The sequence below is a fragment of the Typopeltis vanoorti genome, chromosome 23 (assembly GCF_054136105.1).
Source record: "Typopeltis vanoorti isolate ZY-2024b chromosome 23, IOZ_Tvanoo_1.0, whole genome shotgun sequence".
Lineage (NCBI taxonomy): Eukaryota > Metazoa > Arthropoda > Arachnida > Uropygi > Thelyphonidae > Typopeltis > Typopeltis vanoorti.
The window spans coordinates 96,980,615-96,999,473 of record NC_143571.1 but is presented as its reverse complement, the minus strand read 5'-3'; the positions used below and the strand labels follow the sequence as shown (position 1 = coordinate 96,999,473).

The 18,859-nt window shown below is 35.8% G+C and overlaps 1 protein-coding gene across 2 annotated transcripts in view; it reads left to right on the top strand.

Moving 5' to 3' along the window:
- TBC1D23 (TBC1 domain family member 23) overlaps nt 1–18,859 on the top strand; it is a 417,318-nt gene that overhangs the window by 64,130 nt on the left and 334,329 nt on the right. Inside the window, exons 3-4 of one of the 2 annotated variants that reach the window (XM_090412602.1) lie at nt 10,318–10,420; nt 10,549–10,753. In XM_090412602.1, coding sequence (XP_090268728.1) covers nt 10,318–10,420; nt 10,549–10,753 — 308 coding nt within the window. The remainder of the gene's footprint in view (nt 1–10,317; nt 10,421–10,548; nt 10,754–18,859) is intronic. The other variant, XM_090412603.1, reaches the window with a different exon arrangement.

The following is an 18,859-nucleotide window of genomic DNA, read 5'->3' as shown; positions in this document are numbered from 1 at the left end:
TTACACAAGACAGCAGATATAAAGACGTGCATATGATTGGTGCTGTATTAACAAAAGATCGCGCGACCCAAAGGCAAAAGCAAACGACAAGTGTTGAGTTGAAATGCTAATTCTCTTCAATCGAATTCCATAACATCTGAAACTGTCATAACAATATTTTCACTATTAGTTTTAACTCATTCACAAAAAGGTGTCATTTATTGTTCCGATGGAACTTCTCATTACTGACTGGCTCAACTCACACAAACGTTTCAGCCCTTGGATAAATTTTATGGCTTCTTGGCAGGCGAACTTACACATTCATTATATGACATGTGTCAATTCTTGGTAGTCTTTTTTTAAGTTAGCCTTTGTGATCTGTCATAATGACATCGAGAATTTCAAATGCAATAAAACAAACATTTATTTCATAATTGAAAAATTGGACAATATTTTTAGTTAGATACTGTGTTTCGATGCACCATATGGTTTTGCTTAAGTCTATACAGCATAGTTTCTGTGAGAGGGGACATGTGATTTATTAGTTAGCACCATTTTTATTCCATCTGTCTCTAATTGCACTATTTGTTGAGAATGACACAGACTGCAAAAGTCTCTGTACAGTACTTATTCAGTGATACAATAAAACTAAATTCGATACTTATAACTACTTGCACGATACGGGCAGACACAAATTTAGCGAAGATAAAATTTGATTTTTAAGTGTCCCGTGGTGAAAAATATGAAAAAAAAAAAATAAAGGGTTACTAGAAATTGTAGACCACGTTGAATAAGGGATTCTACAATTTGTGGACCACGTTATATCGAAAACGCATTGTATAAGTACCGCGTTATACGAGGGTTACCTGTACTGCCATTTTCTTGGATTTAGCAAAGGCATTTGACAGGGTGCCACATAATAAGCTGATATTTAAGTTGCAGCACATGGGTTTGGATGTCAAGTTGGTCAACTGGATTTAGGATTGACTGTCCGATAGATATTAGAAAGTTGTGTATGGTGAGGCACTTTCAAGGAGGCAGAGGGTTACAAGTGGGGTCCCACAAGGCTCAGTACTGGGACCTTTATATCAATGACATTGTCAGTGGATTGCAGGGGGATATTCAGTTGTTTGCAGATGATGTGAACCTGGGAAGGGTTATTAGTAATAGTGCAGATGTAGTAGTCATGCAAAGAGGATTTGAATAAGCTAGACAGATGGGCAAATGAATAGGGGGGGGTGTCAGTTTAATGCAGCAAAATGTATGGTCTTGAAGTTCGGGACACTGTATGCTCTATTGGAGGAGATATTATTATTATTATTATTTGACACCTCCAGGGAGTCCAAAGACTCATTGAGCAAGAGTGTGCCAACAGCATCGAACGATTGTTCCCCTTCCAACTACTAACCTGCTCAAACTTACTTAACTGAGCCATTCGTAGCAGAGGCTCTACCATTCGACCAACCTTTGCTGGCATCCATCATTAAATTAAATAAGGTAGGACTTAATGAATCACCGTGTCTAATTCCTTTGGTAAATAAGTGCTTTATTTACATCAGTTATGCACATATATGACTGCTTAAAGGGTTATAAACCACTCCTTGCCTCTGCACAAAAAAATAAAAAATAAAAAAGGAGGGGACAACAATTTGCTATATGATGGTAGTCTGGAAGATATACTGGAGGAAGTAGGAGAGACAAGAGATCTGGGGTTGATGATTGATAGAAACCTGAAATTCAAGGGACATATTGCAAAGGTTGTGAAGTTAACACAAAGGATTGCTGCAATGATGAGAGGGATGCTGACCTGCAGAGATAAGAGTTATCATTCCATTGTATAAGTCCCTGATCAGACCACACTTAGACTATTGTTCTGAGATTTGGTCCCCAGGATTTGAAGGGGATAAATTAACTGTGGAAAGTGTACAGAGATGAATGAAAAAGATGGTTTCAGGACTATACAATGTTAGTTATGAGGATTGGCTGAGGGAATGTGGACTGCAGAGTTTGGTGGATAGAAGAAGGAGAGGTGATATGATTGAGACTTTTAAACTGTTGAGAGGTGGTTACAGTGTTGACACTGGGGAGTTCTTTCACTTGGTTGAACAGCGGGAAGGAGTGATGACAAGGGGCCATCCCTGGAAGTTACGAAAGGAAACTGTGAGCAAGAGGGTGAGGAGTGGTTTCTTTGCATGGAGGATGGTTGAACCGTGGAATGCATTGCCTGATAGTTGTGAGAGAGCGAGAACGGTCAATGAGTTTAAGGAGTGGTATGTTAGACTGTGTTTCCTAGGAGGGACCTCCCACGTTGTCTTGATGGACTTATGTTTCCTAGGAAGGACCTCCTGCGATGAGTCTTTTGACTCCTTGGAGGCCTAAATAATAATAATAATATCTCTTCTTCTTAATTCATTTTTATCATATTGAGGTAAAATACTGACGATTTTCACTTTCTCACTCTTCACTTTCACTTCTTTCAACAACCAAAGATAGGGAGTGATCATTGTTTTAATTTTGGGCAGAATATAAATGAGTATCACAGTGAGAAGAAAAATACATCAATTTAATAAGAAAGTTGATTGTATTCAGAGGTGAACTGTAGATTCAAATACTATGATATGAATAAGTGAAATATGGTTGGATGAGGATGATATTCTGAAGAATAGAAATGGAAAGGTGTAATGTTTTTCATTCGGATAGAAAGGGCATAAAGGGAGTGCTATTGATGATAGATGGGGAATTATGCATGCTCTAGGAGAATATAAAAGGGTAATAGTTGCTGTAGTTTTGAGACAGCAGAGTGTGAGGTGGAGGTTAACATAAGAAGATATTTAGTTGAATGTTGCTGTAGGGCGGGAAATTCAGAGGGTAGCAATGAACAAGGTTAGTGAACAAAGGAAGGCTGATCATTATGGATCATTTTTATTATGGTGTTTATAGATTGGAATTAAACTGTATACTCCTGAAGATCAGTTCTTTCCTCTCATTTCCTGGTGTGGGTATACTTTCTTTTTTTCCTGCAAGTTGGCTTATTATGGACTGAATGGAAGATTAGCAGCCACCAGCATAAAAGGACAGAAGAAGTACATCCGTAATCGTCACTATGGTCAGTCAGATCTAGCAGATTATGCTTTGGATGCTACATGCAGAATTAAATGGGAAAAATAACAAGTTCTTGCAGCAAGATTCGAAATGAAAGACTTTTTTAGAATCTACAGCTGTCCTTAAAAAAATAACCTAATATTAAATAAATATGAGCGCTTTTGTAGCTCAGTGAAAGTTACATGTGAGCAGCACTAGATCTCCCAAAGAAAGAGTGCCATAAGTTCAGTTCTAGTCGCAATTAGAAGTGCTTTTACTAAGCCCTTTTTTCAACCAGTTTCCAAGTTAGTCGATTTCTGACACGTGCAAGTGGGTTTTTCTCCTTGAAACTCTAGTTTTTTGTCTCTTAAACTCCAGAAAAATCAACTGTAGAATACTATTTTCAGACAGTAGACATAGTCACTTGTCAGTTGCCTCTCTTCACTGGATGCCATGTATAATTAGTGAGAGAGTCTTGGGCCAGTTATCTTTGATTGGCTACCAGTGGAGATTGAACTGCCTCTTCAGTCTCCAAAAGTTAGATAGGACTAAAACGCCTTGCCCACTCCCTATATGCGAACAAAAGATGTTAGCTGATGTTTTATTTTTATTTATATAAATATGGATGCATTAATCTTCCCCAAATAGGGAAACATTAATAAGTATTCTGTGTTACAACCAAGTCACTGGCACTGTTAGAGGACACACTACCTAGTTAGGATTCTAGACTTGCATCTACTGGGTTTCACTTTGTTTTAGATGTTTTACAGTTTTATATTTTGTACTCCCTTAAGATGTCTTCCATGTCTGAGAAAATAAAAATTTGAAGCATTAAACATTGATTTTATTTCTTTTCTGGTGCTGTTTTTGCTTTATTAAGCCTCTTTCAACATCATATCCACCCAGTACTTAAGCCTGATTATATGGTCAACTGTTATTATCACCAGTTTTGCATCATCAGCCAATAAATGGAAATCATCATTGCCTTCAATTTCTAACGTATATCCTTAAGCAGATTTAGGATAATATGATATTATTACGTGATAAAGTTGACATTAGGATTCCTGTCAACAGTTTCCTTCAAAGTTACCTGTTATCTACATCAGGGCTGTCCATAGCACTGCCTGCGGGCCGCATACGGCCTGTGGTGCAATTTTGTGTGGCCTTCCTGTGGGTTGATTTTCACGAGCGAAAAAAGAAAATAACAATTTGAATCAAATGCATCTTAGATATTTTAATTCTATCACTAATCAATAATCTCGATGTTGATAATTATATTTGGTGTTTTTACATCACTATACACCCACGTGTTTTGCAAATTTTAGATGTGTCAGAGAAGCATTCTTACACTGTTTTTTTCTGACGCGCATTCTCCTGGCGCTCACGGGGAATGTGAGCATGCGATTAGTGTTGTTTGTTTGTTCAGCTTTTGAGGTTGTGTAGCAGCTGCTCACCAAATTACTAGATACACATTGTGATGCGGCCCTCGGATAAAATTTTTTTTCTAATGCGGCCCTTGGATTACCTAAGGTTGGATAGCCCTGATCTACATTATTGTCACATCTTGCATTTTGGACTTGTACAAAGTCCATCTATCTACATACCTACATAGATTTAGGACTTCAAGGATTTTTCCTTCCTGGAACAGAACATTTCTTTTGGTAACCATTCCTGTCCCATTTTATTTAAATAATCATATTATGTTAGGAGTTTTAGAATATTTTTTTCCCCTAAATGTTTATTATTCCTTTTTAATAATATATATTAGTTTTTTCTTCAATTTCCTTACTCAAGCAGTTCAGCATTTTATATTTTAATTATTACACTCTTTCTCTAATTCTCTTTCGAGTTTATTATTACATGACACACCCATGGAATCCCTGGACTTATTATAGGAGGCCATTCTACATATTGCTACACAAACAGCTCTATACGATTCATTATTAGCACTGTACTGTTTACCACTGCTATGCTACACATTAAACATTTTTTGTCTACTGATCGCATGTGTTCTATGGATGATTTATCTGTTTGGCTACAGGAAAAACCTAGCCTCCTTATTAGACTGGCTATCTCACCTTTATTTCAAAAAAAGTTCCATCTAAAAATTCCTTTTGGCATTATGAGATTCAAACCCAAATTATTTTCCAAGCAAATGTTATATGTTACATGATTCTTTCAACCGTGGTAGGGAGGCTACATAATTATATAGATATTCTAGTTTTCTATATGTAGGGTTCCAGTTCCCTTAGTACTACATCAAAAGTTATATTAGATCTTTATTTCTGCCTTATAAGTCATGCTTCATATCAATCCCTGCATCGTGGTCTTCTTCTGGACCTTTTTTCCTACCATCCTGGCAAAAAAACACTTGTTCAGCTATTCTTTCCTCTTCCATTCTATTTAAGTGGCCATACCACTTGAAATTAATTCTACTAACACATTCCTGAATGCTAACAATGTAAAGTTCTTTTCTAAATATCCTTGTTTTACATGTGATACTGCCACTGATGCATCTTTTCACTCTACTAATCTCCCTCAGGATGCATATCTGTGGTCTTTATTCTTTGATTAAGAGTTTTATTTCTAACTCATCTCTCAGATCCATAAGTTAAAATTGGTTTGAACGCCGTCTTTGACTAATCTCTCTCTCTCTCTCTTATTGCATATAAATTTACTCAGTTGACATCCTACCATACCAGCTTTGCTAATTCTGCACTCTATTTCCAAATTTAATTTGCCATCTTCACTAAAAATTGTGCCTAAATAGCTAAAATCATGTTGGAGGCTTAATGGATTTTTTACACCACTCAAAAAGAATTAAAATAGAATTTAATACTTCCTATATTTCGTCCTAGTCACTAGGACATCTACGGGGATTACAAAAATAATTAATGTAACATATACACAAATAACAAACAATACTAAGCCCAACCACGTGGGTGACACTAAAGTCCTATCTAGGTAGAGCGCCCTCTAAGGGCAGTAATAGGTGGCCTCGAATGTAAGGTGGGAACTCTGGTGATGAGTGTTTCCCAAATCTTCGGAAGCTTAATGCAGCCGTATTTATTGAGATTTGGTTGGTTTTTGAGAGCTACTGCTGCTTCTAAGAAAAGTCTCTTTCTTGAATTTGCTGTGGTGGAGCATGGTGGTTTTCTTCCATGATACCCTGTGGGTGGTGTCCAAAACATGGTCAGCCAAGCCTGAATGGCCATAGTTGTGTTTGAAGATATAAGATTTGTGTTCCTCTAGACGGATGGATGCTGATCTGCCTGTCTGTCCAAAGTACGCCAGCTTACAGGAACAGGGTACTTTGTAAACTCCAGGCAGAGAGAGAGGAGGGAGCTGATCTTTCGTAGAACGGATAAGGGTAACAAGTTTGCAGTGGGGCTTATATGCTGTGTGTAGGTTGTACTGTTTTAGTATCTTGGCTATTTTTTCGGATGTGCCACGGATGTAGGGTATGGCGACTTTCCTCCAATGACTTTCCAATGGCTACAGCACTTTCCTCTCAATCGCTGTAGCCATTGGAGAGGAAAGTGCTGTGTATGTGGTTAAGCTCAGTAGTGAGGGTGGTTCCACTGGAACAAAGATTGTGGGCTCTCTTGGTAAGAGTTTTAATATTTTCAAGGTTAAAGCCCTCACCGAAAATTTAACCTTGAATAAGACAGACATATTGGTAAGCTTGATATCTCCTCTTTGTTTACTAATATTCCCTTAATTGACACCTTATCTCTCTTAGAAAACGTTTTTCCCTCTGACATCTTAGATCTCTTTTCCTTTGCCATTAACTCTGGGTATTTCTCTTGGAACAAAAAAATGTACAAGCAGATAGATGGAACTGCCATGGGTTCCCCTCTCTCACCCCCCCCCTTGCCAATTTCTATATGGAAGATTTCGAAACACGAGCCATAGACTCAGCCCCACTCAAACCTTCTATCTGGCTAAGATATGTAGATGATTTGTTCTCTATTTGGCCTCATGGCCCAGACACGTTAGACTCCTTCCTCAGTCATCTCAATAGTCTACATCCAAGAATCCAGTTCACTATGGAAAAGGAAAAGAACAATTGTTTTACCCTTCCTTAGACACCTTAGTCACATGCCTGCCTAATGATACACTTACCTTCACCGTATACAGAAAACCCACACACACAGGCAGATACATTCACAAACTCTCCCACCACCACCCCTCTCAACAATATGGCATTATTAAAACTCTTACCAAGAGAGCCCACAATCTTTGTTCCAGTGGAACCGCCCTCACTACTGAGCTTAACCACATACACAGCACTTTCCCCTCCAATGGTTACAGCGATCACAGTATCAAAAAAATAATCAACTCCTCCCCCATTCCCTGTCCTTCTCGTCAACAAGATTTTAAAAATGCCATCACCATACCCTACATCCATGGCACATCCGAAAAAATAGCCAAGATACTAAAACAGTACAACCTACACACAGCATATAAGCCCCACCGCAAACTTGTTACCCTTATCTGTTCTACGAAAGATCAGCTCCCTCCTCTCTCTCTGCCTGGAGTTTACAAAGTACCCTGTTCCTGTAAGCTGGCGTACTTTGGACAGACAGGCAGATCAGCATCCATCCATCTAGAGGAACACAAGTCTTACATCTTCAAACACAACTATGGCCATTCAGGCTTGGCTGACCATGTTTTGGACACCACCCACAGGGTATCATGGAAGAAAACCACCATGCTCCACCACAGCAAATTCAAGAAAGAGAGACTTTTCTTAGAAGCAGCAGCAGCTCTCAAAAACCAACCAAATCTCAATAAATACGGTTGCATTAAGCTTCCGAAGATTTGGGAAACACTCATCACCAGTTCCCACCTTACATTCGAGGCCACCTACTACTGCCCTTAGAGGGTGCTCTACCTAGATAGGACTTTAGTGTCACCCACCTGGTTGGGCTTAGTATTGTTTGTTATTTGTGTATATGTTACATTAATTGTTTTTGTAATCCCTGTAGATGTCCTAGTGACTAGGACGAAATATAGGAAGTATTAAATTCTATTTTAATTCTTTTTGAGTGGTGTAAAAAATCCATTAAGCCTCCAACATGATGTCCTCACAGCACTTAAGCCTCTACACACGTAAATAGCTAAAATATGTTGCTTTTTCTATAGGTTCTTCATTCAGGATGCAGTTGATGTCTTCAATGTTTCTGCCTATTTTCATTAGCAGTATCTGATTTTCATGCCAAATTTATTACAGCGGTTATTCAATTTGGTCAGGAAATCCTGCAGACATGTCCTGGATTTATTTAGGAGTTTAACATCATCTGCATAAAGTAAACAGCTGAGATTAACATCTCCAATTTTGATATCAGTTTAATATTGCTTCCCTTCATAATTTGATTCATATATATATGAATAACAGTGGAGATAACATACACTCTTGTTGCACACCTGACTTAACATTCAAACATCTTCCTGTACTTTCTTCAATTCTAACTACTGATTTACAACCTAAATAGAGACTGTATTACTCCCATTTACATCATGTAATGAGCATTTGGAACAGCTTTCCTCTTGGCACCTTGTCTTATGCTTTTCCAGATTTACAAAACTTAAATACAGATTCTTATTATATTCCTATGATTTCTCAACTATTTGTCTTAAACTGAAAATCTGATCCTGACAGTCTCTGTTTGGCCTGAACCCACCCTCTTCTCCAAGCTTCTCTTTCACAATTTTTCTTAGCCATTACTCAAGAATACTTGAATAAATCTTACCAGGAACACTCAGTAGAGAAATTCCTCTGTAATTTTCACATTCAGTTTTATTCCCTTTTTTTATAGATGGGTACTATGAGTGCTCTAATCTATTAATCTGGAATACAACCCTCTGACCAGGCTTTCTGAATTATGCAGTGGGTAAAACTTTTATACCTCCATATTGTAATTTCTGGTCGAATATCACCTCCTCCAGCTGCCTTTTCACATTTCAGGTTTGTGATAGCTATTTCAAGTACAGATATATTCCACATGGCATTCCTTTTGAGTGTTTTCTACCATCATGCTGTCATTGCTTTTTTTTTTTTTCATTTATCAATCTTTTAAAGTAATTACTCCATACACCAAGAATATGTTTATTTTCAGTTTTCATATCCCCTTTATCATTTCTAATTCCTTTTTACAATACTTTCTCCATTTCTGAGCTTTTTTCAATAGCCTCCAGAACCACCTTCCTGATATTTATTTTCTGTGGTCTTACCAAAGTCTTCACATGACTTGTTTAGCTAATTTTACACAATGCTTTGCTTTCTTACATTTTTCTCTGTATTCTCTAAGAGCACAAGCTGATTTACTTGCCTTGAACTTTTAATATGCTTTCCTCTTTTCCTTGACTTCCTCTTTAATTTCTTGAGTCCGGCAGGGAGTTCTGATTTTTCTAACCTTGCAGTTTATCTCGCCACATGCCTCTCTGGCTGAATCAAAGTTTTCTTTAGGGTTTGCCACTGCATCTCCAAGATTTGGTTCTTGTTTGAAAACTTACTTTGTCTTGAATAATGTTTGTGTATTTGAGTGTATAATTCACATCTGATAGCTTTTCAACTTTGATTATTTCAAAACTTTCGTACACACCCTTCTTTTCAATATGAAGTTCAATCTTATCCTGCTCAACACTAAATGGTGATCACTTCCTGTTTCAAATCCTCTGTATACTCTTGTGTCCTAAACCAGTGTTTGAGACCAGATGAAAGATCCAGGTGACAGTATAGATCTGGATGAATTCATGCAATTAAATGACTGAAACATTAGATATGATCATATTGGAGAACTCAGAAATCTAGATTAATTTAGGGGGGAAAATGTTAATAGGCAGATAGTAATAATTGAGTCTTAATCATGTATTATGTGCAGATTATCTTGCACACCACTCAAGCATATATATATCAAGATAATCTAAGCATTGTATACACCATTGAATTCTCTTTTCTTTAAGAATGAAAACCACTTAAAACCTGTTTCGTCTCTCTCTCTCTCTCACACACACACACATGCATGCACATTTGTTAAAATATTAATCTCAGTTCACTAGAGGCTGTAAAATAAAACTTTAGTATGTAGTCATGACTGAACAGATGGTATGTTCGATTGTTAAGTTCAGGATGAGATGTATAACCATGTATAACATATATAAATCATAAATAAATTTGTATATAATTATTTTGTAAATAGTTTATTTGAATGAATTAAAATTGAATTTGTTTTTGAAATATTTAAATTTCAGATTTGTTTGGGTGTTCAAACAAAAGATACTTCACTGATTTGGGATGAGATTTTTGATCTTCCAGAACAAGCTATAATTAGACAGGAATGTCAGAATTTAGTTGGTGAGTTAGATGCAAAATGCTTATAAAATAACATTTTGTATATTTTTTTGTTTTAATTGTTTATTTTTATTTTTTTGCTAAAATTGAATTTACTCGACAACGACTTATAAGCAATAATCTTATATTAGATAGGTTAGGAAATGAAGAAGAAGATAAGCTCAGTGTTGTCAGTGATTTAGAATCTGTTTTAACAAGGTATTGCAAAGTGACTGGACAACACTATGAAAAGAATAACAGATGGCTAGAAGTTTTGGAACCTCTCATTGCACTTCGTTTGCCAAAAATGGAGTTATATGATTGTTTTTATTCTCTCCAGAATAACTTTATTTCTAGGTAAATATTAACTTTCATAATTTTAATTTTTTAGATCTAAAATTTAATATAAAGAAAGATATTGTACTTATTTCATTGCCATTACTAATTTTTAAGTTTACACTATGCAAATTGATGATTTTTGTATGATTGTATGGTATTTTTAGGATTTTGTCTCTGTATTGTGTTAAATTATATTGATTGTATTTAGTATGGTGGTTGCCAGTTTTAGCACCTTACCTAGCATTTCACCATATAAAGACTATGTTGTTCGTAGCAATAGTTGATTTTGTAGCTTGCTATACATGCAGTATGTACACATCTCATCGTTTAAAAATGTAGCAGGTGCAGGACAGGAATGTTCATGAAATGTAGGCAGAGGTGCTGGGAGACATTAAGAATTTTGACTTTGGGATTTAGCAGTAGTGGAAATAATGCTTCTAAAATGGGTAACAATTTGTAGATACCAGTAGTGTGTTGGATGGTGGAGAGAATATTAAAGATATGCACATAACCTTGGTTAGTGTAGCAGATGGAGATAGTTTGTTTGATGGTCATGATTGCATGTGTCAATGTAAATTGAAAGCAGGGTGTATGAAGAGAGAAATAGAACTGCTGAGAAAGGAGATGGAAGGAAGATATTAGGAGGATGGAGAGGTTGGCTATTGTGAGAAGAATGAGAGTTGGTTGGTTTATAGTTTATTGGCTCAAAAATAGCAAAGGTCATACTGTGCCATAGTAAATGTTATAGCAATACATGAACAGTCAAAGAAAAATTGTAAACAACATGCATGTACAAAAACCAAGCCAAGCAATTCAGTATATGCATATAAATAAAATTACGACAAAGGTTACAGAAGTACATATATAGTTGAATAGAAATCAGTAAACAACATGCATTCACAAAAATTAAGTTTCACGATGCATTATCTATATGTTAATAAAATTACTGGAAAGGTTACAGCAATACATGAGGTCAAAAGTTACAGCAGTATGTAAATAGTCAACAGTACAAACTAGTAAACAAAATGAATGTACAAAAACCAAGCCATGGAATGCAGTATCTACATATAAATAAAATTACAGTAAATGTTATTACAATAGTACATAAATAGTCAAAAAGAAATTATTATACAATATACATGCATAACAATTAAGTTCAGTAATGCAGTATTTACATATAAACAAAATTATAACAAGGTTACACAATACATAAGATCAAAGGCACTACATAAATAGGCAAAAGTAAACTAGTAAATAATATTTATGTGCAAAAGTTAAGTTAAGCGATGCATTATCTACTTATAAACAAAATTACAGTCAAATGTGTTTGTGCAAATTAATTCTTTGTAGAAAGTTAAAAACATCATGCAATCTGCCTGAGTGTATATGGCTTGGCTAGATAGGTAAAAATTTTATTCCTCTCTTGTGTAAAGTGCTGGCACTTCACCAGAATATGACAAATAAGAAAAATGAGTCTAGTTATAAGAGAATGGTGTCAGAGAGAGAGAAAATGGGAGAGACGTGAACAGAGGAAATTGCAGAAAGTAGAGTGTGGAATCAAGGGATGGAGAGATGAGAGAGAGGAGGAAGATTGGTAGAGAAATGGGAGAGAGATTGGAAGGTATGAGTGTCAGGGATGCCAGTGAGAGAAGGATGAACGAATCTGTTCAGAGTGTCATGTATGGAAATTTGATGATTTAGGGTGTGCCGAGTAGAGTGCCAGAGGAATGCTTACCTGGTGGAACAATAGTGCATGGCAATGGCAGTGAAGAGGGATGAAAATGTGGAGATGAAAGTAACAGTTGGGATGATTGATCTGATAGGTAGCATGAATTGTGTAGTGTGAGATTTGAGGTTGATGAACATGAGCATCAAGAGTTTTGGATTTGGGCATATCATCAGAGGATCTGATTGTGACTGAGATGTCATACTTGCTCCCCATTGTGAGAGTGGCCATGTAGTCCTGACTTGGAGGATGAATAGGCATGTGGAGGTATCAAAACAGAATTTATATGGAATTATAAGACAGGTGACCATCATAGACTGAAAAACCAGCTTACAACAATACAATGGATGAGAGAATTTGAATGAAGTGAGGGATCATTAGTGCATGGGAGATGCTTAATTATTATTATTTTTTTTTTATGATTGTTATTATTTGACACCTCCAGGGAGTCCATAGACTCATCGAGGGAGGGCACCTGCTCTACAACTCTGTCTCTGCCAACTCAATTCACTACCTGACCGCAACTACACCAATGCTATCTACCGCCGACTACCACCACCACTGGTATTTCCACAGACAATCACAAACATCCATGCCCACGGCAGGATTTGATCCCGCAGCCTTTTGACTGGAGAGCAGATACACTAACCACATTAGCGTATTAAGAAAACAACATTAAGAAAAAAAATTGTTGACAGCAATGACAGATTGTATATCTCGAATGAAGAGGATAAAGCAATTTGGAGTCTAATGGATGACAAGAGAAATAAAAGGGAAATTGCAGAACAAAAAGAGATTATAGAAGGCATATAAAGAGGAATGTGGAGAGCAGTTGCATGAGGAATATAGGGCTCAAGCTAGGAAAGTGATTAGTATAGTAAGGAGAGAAAAATTAGAATATGAGAGGAGACTGGTACTGCAATCCAAGGAGAATCCCAAGGAGTTTTTTTTTCACAATATGAGAAGTAGGAAGAAAAATGTTTGTGGATAGATTACTTTGCTAGACGATGTGACCTGGGTGACCAATGCAGATGGTATAGTTGAGCTGTGTAATGATCACTTTATTAAGGTGTTCTATCCTGGTGCAGCAAGCTTTATTTCTAGAGAGATAAGTAGTAGTGAAGTGTTAGCCGTGAACGAAGAGGATGTATTCTAAATGTATAAAGTGGGGGGACCAGATGGAATTTCACCACATATTATAAGGGAATGTGCTATGGAACTGACTGTGCATTAACTTTGTTGTTTAATTCAAGTCTTGCAATGGGACAGGTTTCTGGAGAGTGGAAGGAAAGTAAGATGGTTTCATTCTGTGGCTTTCATCAGGGAGACAAACCATTAATTACATTCAAAAGATGCATCACAATCATGTGCATGTTAGCTCGTGTCTCAATCGCAACTGAAGTACATCTATAGAGTTCAAAGGAACAATTGTAAAAAAGTTGTGTAGATGAAAAAAAAAAATACAATTAATAGTGATCATTAACCAAAACTTGGATATTTGCATGCAGTCTGATGGTTCAGATGATTTCATAGTTTCACATGTTTCTAGGAAAATGCAATCAAATCCGAACTTGCTGAAATGAAGTTTAGCATGATTCCAAAGAACTGTGCCTGGTGTCAGTAGTGTGCCAAGCAAGGCCAGACTTGTTGGATTCAAAAAATCCGACAATATACTCTTGATGTTCAATTCTAATCAATGCAGAACAGCCAGTCTGTCCAAAATAACAAAGATGGCATGAGCAGGATACTTGATAGACACCTGGTAAGGAAAGAGATGGTAATGCATCCTTTGTGGATGTTAGAAAGGAAGACAGTTTCTGAACTGGTTTGAAGGAGGTGTATAGATTGAATTTTTGAAGAATTCTTGCTATTTGTCCAAGGCTCCTTTAAGGTAAGGTATTGAAATTCTTTTCACATCAGATTGTAGTCTGATGGAAGGATAATATTATCAATAATTTTTTGAATGGTAGCTTTGTTGTATCCATTACATATCAAATTAATTTTATGCAGTTCATTTAACAAAAGGAATCATATGAGCTCTATGTATAAGACTTGACAATACCATTTTTTGTGATGAATGATGGTGTGAGGATGAGTGAATGTATCTTCCAGTAATGCTTGGCTTATGATAAACTGAAATTTCAACATGACCTGATTACAAAAAGGTATTACAAAGAATTATTATTTAATTATTTGTAATACCTTTTTGAATACCTTCATTATTTTTAAGGTATTCAAAAAGGGTAGTTGGTTATTGGGCTCGTGTTCAATAGTGAACCTAATAGGGAAGAGTTTATATTCTCTAGCAACTGAAGTAATTCTGAATCAGTATGAGACCAGATTGCAAATATATCATCACCAATTCAGAATTACTTCAGTTCCTAGAGAAAATAAACTCCTTGTACTCCCATATCAAGTTCACTATTGAACGCGAGTCCACTAACAACTATCCTTTTTGTGGTTACCTTAATTATTTGTAATCCCACAGATTGTGTTGAATTTTCAATTTATCGTAAGCCAAGCTTTACTGGTAGATAAAGAGGATTCAAAAGGTGGGAAAGCTAATGGGGATGTCAGTTTAATGCAACTAAATGTCAGGTTTTACAATTTGGGATCCATAGAAGGATTGCTTCATACTCACTTGGTGGAGTTATACTAGAAGTGGAGAAAGCAAGGGATCTTGGAATGATTGTGGATAGAGATTTGAAGTTCCAAAGGCATATTCAAAATTTTGGAGACATCTCAGAGGATTGCTGCAATGTTAAGGACATTGACAATGAGAGGTGAGTGTGTATAAAGCCCCAGTGTATAAAGCTTTGATCAGATCACATCTGGATTTCTGTGCTCAGATCTGGTCACTAGGATGGGGGTTGAAGTACCCTTGGAGAGGGTAAGGATCCTGTTAATAAAGAGAATAAGAGAATATTGAAGAGAATTTATGGCAGAATGAGGGGAAGGATCAAGGACAAGGGGCCATCCCTGGAAATTGCAAAAGGAAGTGGTGAATAAAAGGGTAAGAAGTAAGCTTTTTGCATGGAGAGTGGTATGAGCATGGAAAGCATTGTCTGAGGGGGGGGGTGAATGTGTAGACAATGGATGAGTGAGTGATGTGATACTTTGTGTTGACTAATGTTGACCTCCTCATGATGGGTCTAGTGACTCCATGGAGGTCAGGAAAATAGTAATAATTTCACATAATGCAGTGGTGTTCAACCTTTTTTTCTACGCGAGCTACTTTTCTATAAAAAGTTATTCACCGATCTACTCTCTTATATAGATCACGTTCCCCCAACCTGATATCTGATTACGCACAAATAAACAACTAAAAACTTTATTTGTGTATTTAAAAATTTATTTATCACTTTTAATTATTTTAATACAAAAAACAAATATATTGGAATAAAATATTTATTTCTCTATTTTGGAAAACCAAAGTTAGAAAAAAACAACAGATTGATTACAAACTCACAAGTTACAGGAAATGCTGGCTGATTAAAAAAAGAAAAAAAAAGTTAATGTGAAATTTGGCATTGTTTGGATCTCGCAATATTTTCATAGTCAAGTTGATATGAAGAAGTGGCCAATTGCAGACAATCATCCAAATGATCATTTATAATCTGGTTTCTTAATTGATTTTTTATGACGGTCATATTTGAAAAAGCGGATTCTGACAAGTATGTCGATCTGAAACACGACAGAATTTTTCGCGCAATATCAGTTAATATTAGGAATTTTTCATGTGCATACTTCCAAATGACTTCATTGTTTATTGATTTTAAATGTAAACTATTCTGAATGTTTATTATCTCAAGTTCTACTTCAGCTTGGTTTATATCAAACAGCCCACTAATTTTATTTGAAATTTCTATGATGTTCAAGTTTTCTTGAAATGGATTATTGATAAAAGATACAATCATTTCAGTTTTATTAAAATCTTTAAATGTTGAATTTATTTCTTCCTCAATTAATTCTATTTCACGAATAAATTCTTTTAAATCATAGCGAAGCATTTTTCGATTTTGTTCAAAAAATTTTAATAAATATGGGAGATGTCTAAATTCGCGGTCATTTATATTTTTCTTTAATAAAAGTAAGTATTGTTGTAAAGTTTTTATTGAACTTAACATGTCAATTAAATTTTTATCTCTACCTTGTAACTCTAAATTTAAATTGCTTAATTTTGTACAGAAATCTACTAAAAATGATAAGTGTAACAACCATCTTTTAGCACTCAAATGTGGATAAATATCTTTTTTCATCAAGAAAATTTTTTATATCGTTAATTAATACAAGAAATCTTTCTAAAAATTGACTTCTGCTGAGCCAGCGAACATTATTGTACAACAGAAGTTCTCTATCATCATCTGCTTGTAATTTAAATAACCGCCGTTGCAGGAATTTTCCTCGAACAGAATTTACAATTTTAAATGTAATATCCAAAACATCTTTTGTGTTCAATCTTTTACTACACAGTACTTGTTGGTGAATAATACAGTGATACGTTAAAAAAATCTGGATATTTGTCATCGTTTTTACATAATGAAATGAAGCCTGATTTATTACCTATAATTGCAGGAGCACCATCAGTAGTAATAGACACAAGTTTAAAAAGTGAAAGTTTGTGTTGTTTCACAAATTCATCAAATGCCGAAAAAATGTCTTCTCCCCTAGTTCTTCCCAATAATGGTATAATTTTCAAAAGTTCTTTACTTGAATAATCTTGAAATACCATTAACTGAGCAATATCAGTGAAGTCATTTCATTCATCAAATTGTAATGAAAACGCAACACACTGGTGAATGTCTGATATTAATCTGGTATGGAAACTTTTCTCCGGCAATTGGAACTCTTCCTTTCAGCAATTTGAAACCTTGTCTGCGGCCTAGAAGTAGTCTCTCTCGAGCAACGTCTCGAACCGAGAAGCTCATTTCTCAAAGCGGGAAACTCCTCTCTCAAGCAACGTGGATCCGGGCAGCCTCCTCTTTGACAGCAATTCTGGAACCGGGACCCCTTCTGTTTGTTTCGGTCCCTTTTTATTCGGCCTCCTCTGAGACCTCGCATGAAGTTTGGTAACTCCCAAAGAATCAGTATGAGTCTTTCATCTTAAGTTTCAAGTTCGGCACGCCTTTTGTTCTCCTCCATTTTCTTTTGATTGTAAGTTGCTGGCCATCGGAAAGTTGTTTGAACTCTTTCTGACTGACTTCGGAGATGTTTGCACATAAAGCCTGCAAGTCTTTCTCATACATACAAGTTTCAATAATAATCTTTCTAATGCTGCCATACAGCCTCGGCGACAAAAACATTGCCTTTGTTTTTAACACTAACATATTCTTATTAAAGCAGTATATACAGTTAGCTTCAAAAGAGTTATTTACAAAAACATCTAATACAAACTATACCGAGACAAACGAAGTTTATTTTTTTACAATATTCACATGGGACTTAACCTAAGTAAAAAATCGATTTAATGTGCTTTGGAATATTTAAGCTACAATCGAGTTTTTACACTTTGCTTATAATCATATTCACTCGGCTCGCTGTTTACTTTCACTGATCCAAATTAATTCATTTACCCGGACTTATAAGAAAATTACTGATTTGACAATTTTAACATAAAATAAATAAACAATAGCAATACACTTAAAGCAAATTAAAAATAATACAAAATAATGATAAATAAAATATTATGTTTTCAGTTTTAATTAAATTTGTAAGTAAGGAGGAATACACAAGAGATCGACCAAAAATCGCTCCACTGACATAATGCATTGTATTGGCTTTATTTTATTTATTTTTTAAGATTGTTTTGAAGAATTTGAAATATTAAAACTGATTCGAATGCTAATGAGCAGTTGTCAGATCTCTCTCTCTCTTCCCATAGTAATCAGAGGAAATTTTTAGTTATTATGCAGAGCCTTTTCGGGTGATCCGAAAGAGGCCCTGCATAATAATAATATTCAGGTTACCTAAATATATCATCATATCTTTGTAAACATTCACTGAAGATATGTTCTTTACAGCTACTGGTAGCTCATTTCACACGAATACATACACTTTGACATGCAGTGAGAAGAACCAGGCCCTTTCATGTTTCCTAGCTACACCTTTTTCTCAGTTTGCAGGTATGATCACAAGCTCTTCCCCTCCTCCTATGAGCTGCAAAATTTCACTTGTGCCTGTATTAATTATAGGCTTCCCTTACCAACATTTTTGTTTCTATAACCTTTCGCATCTATCTTTTACTCAAACTTTGAAGGCTACATTCTCAGTCTTTCCTCATATGTGCATTTCCATAGACTAGATATCATTGTGGTTACCCTCACATAGATATGGTCTTATCAAGCCTTATAAAGTTAAAGAAAAATTGTCTTATTCTTGCAAGTTAGTGTTCTTAATAC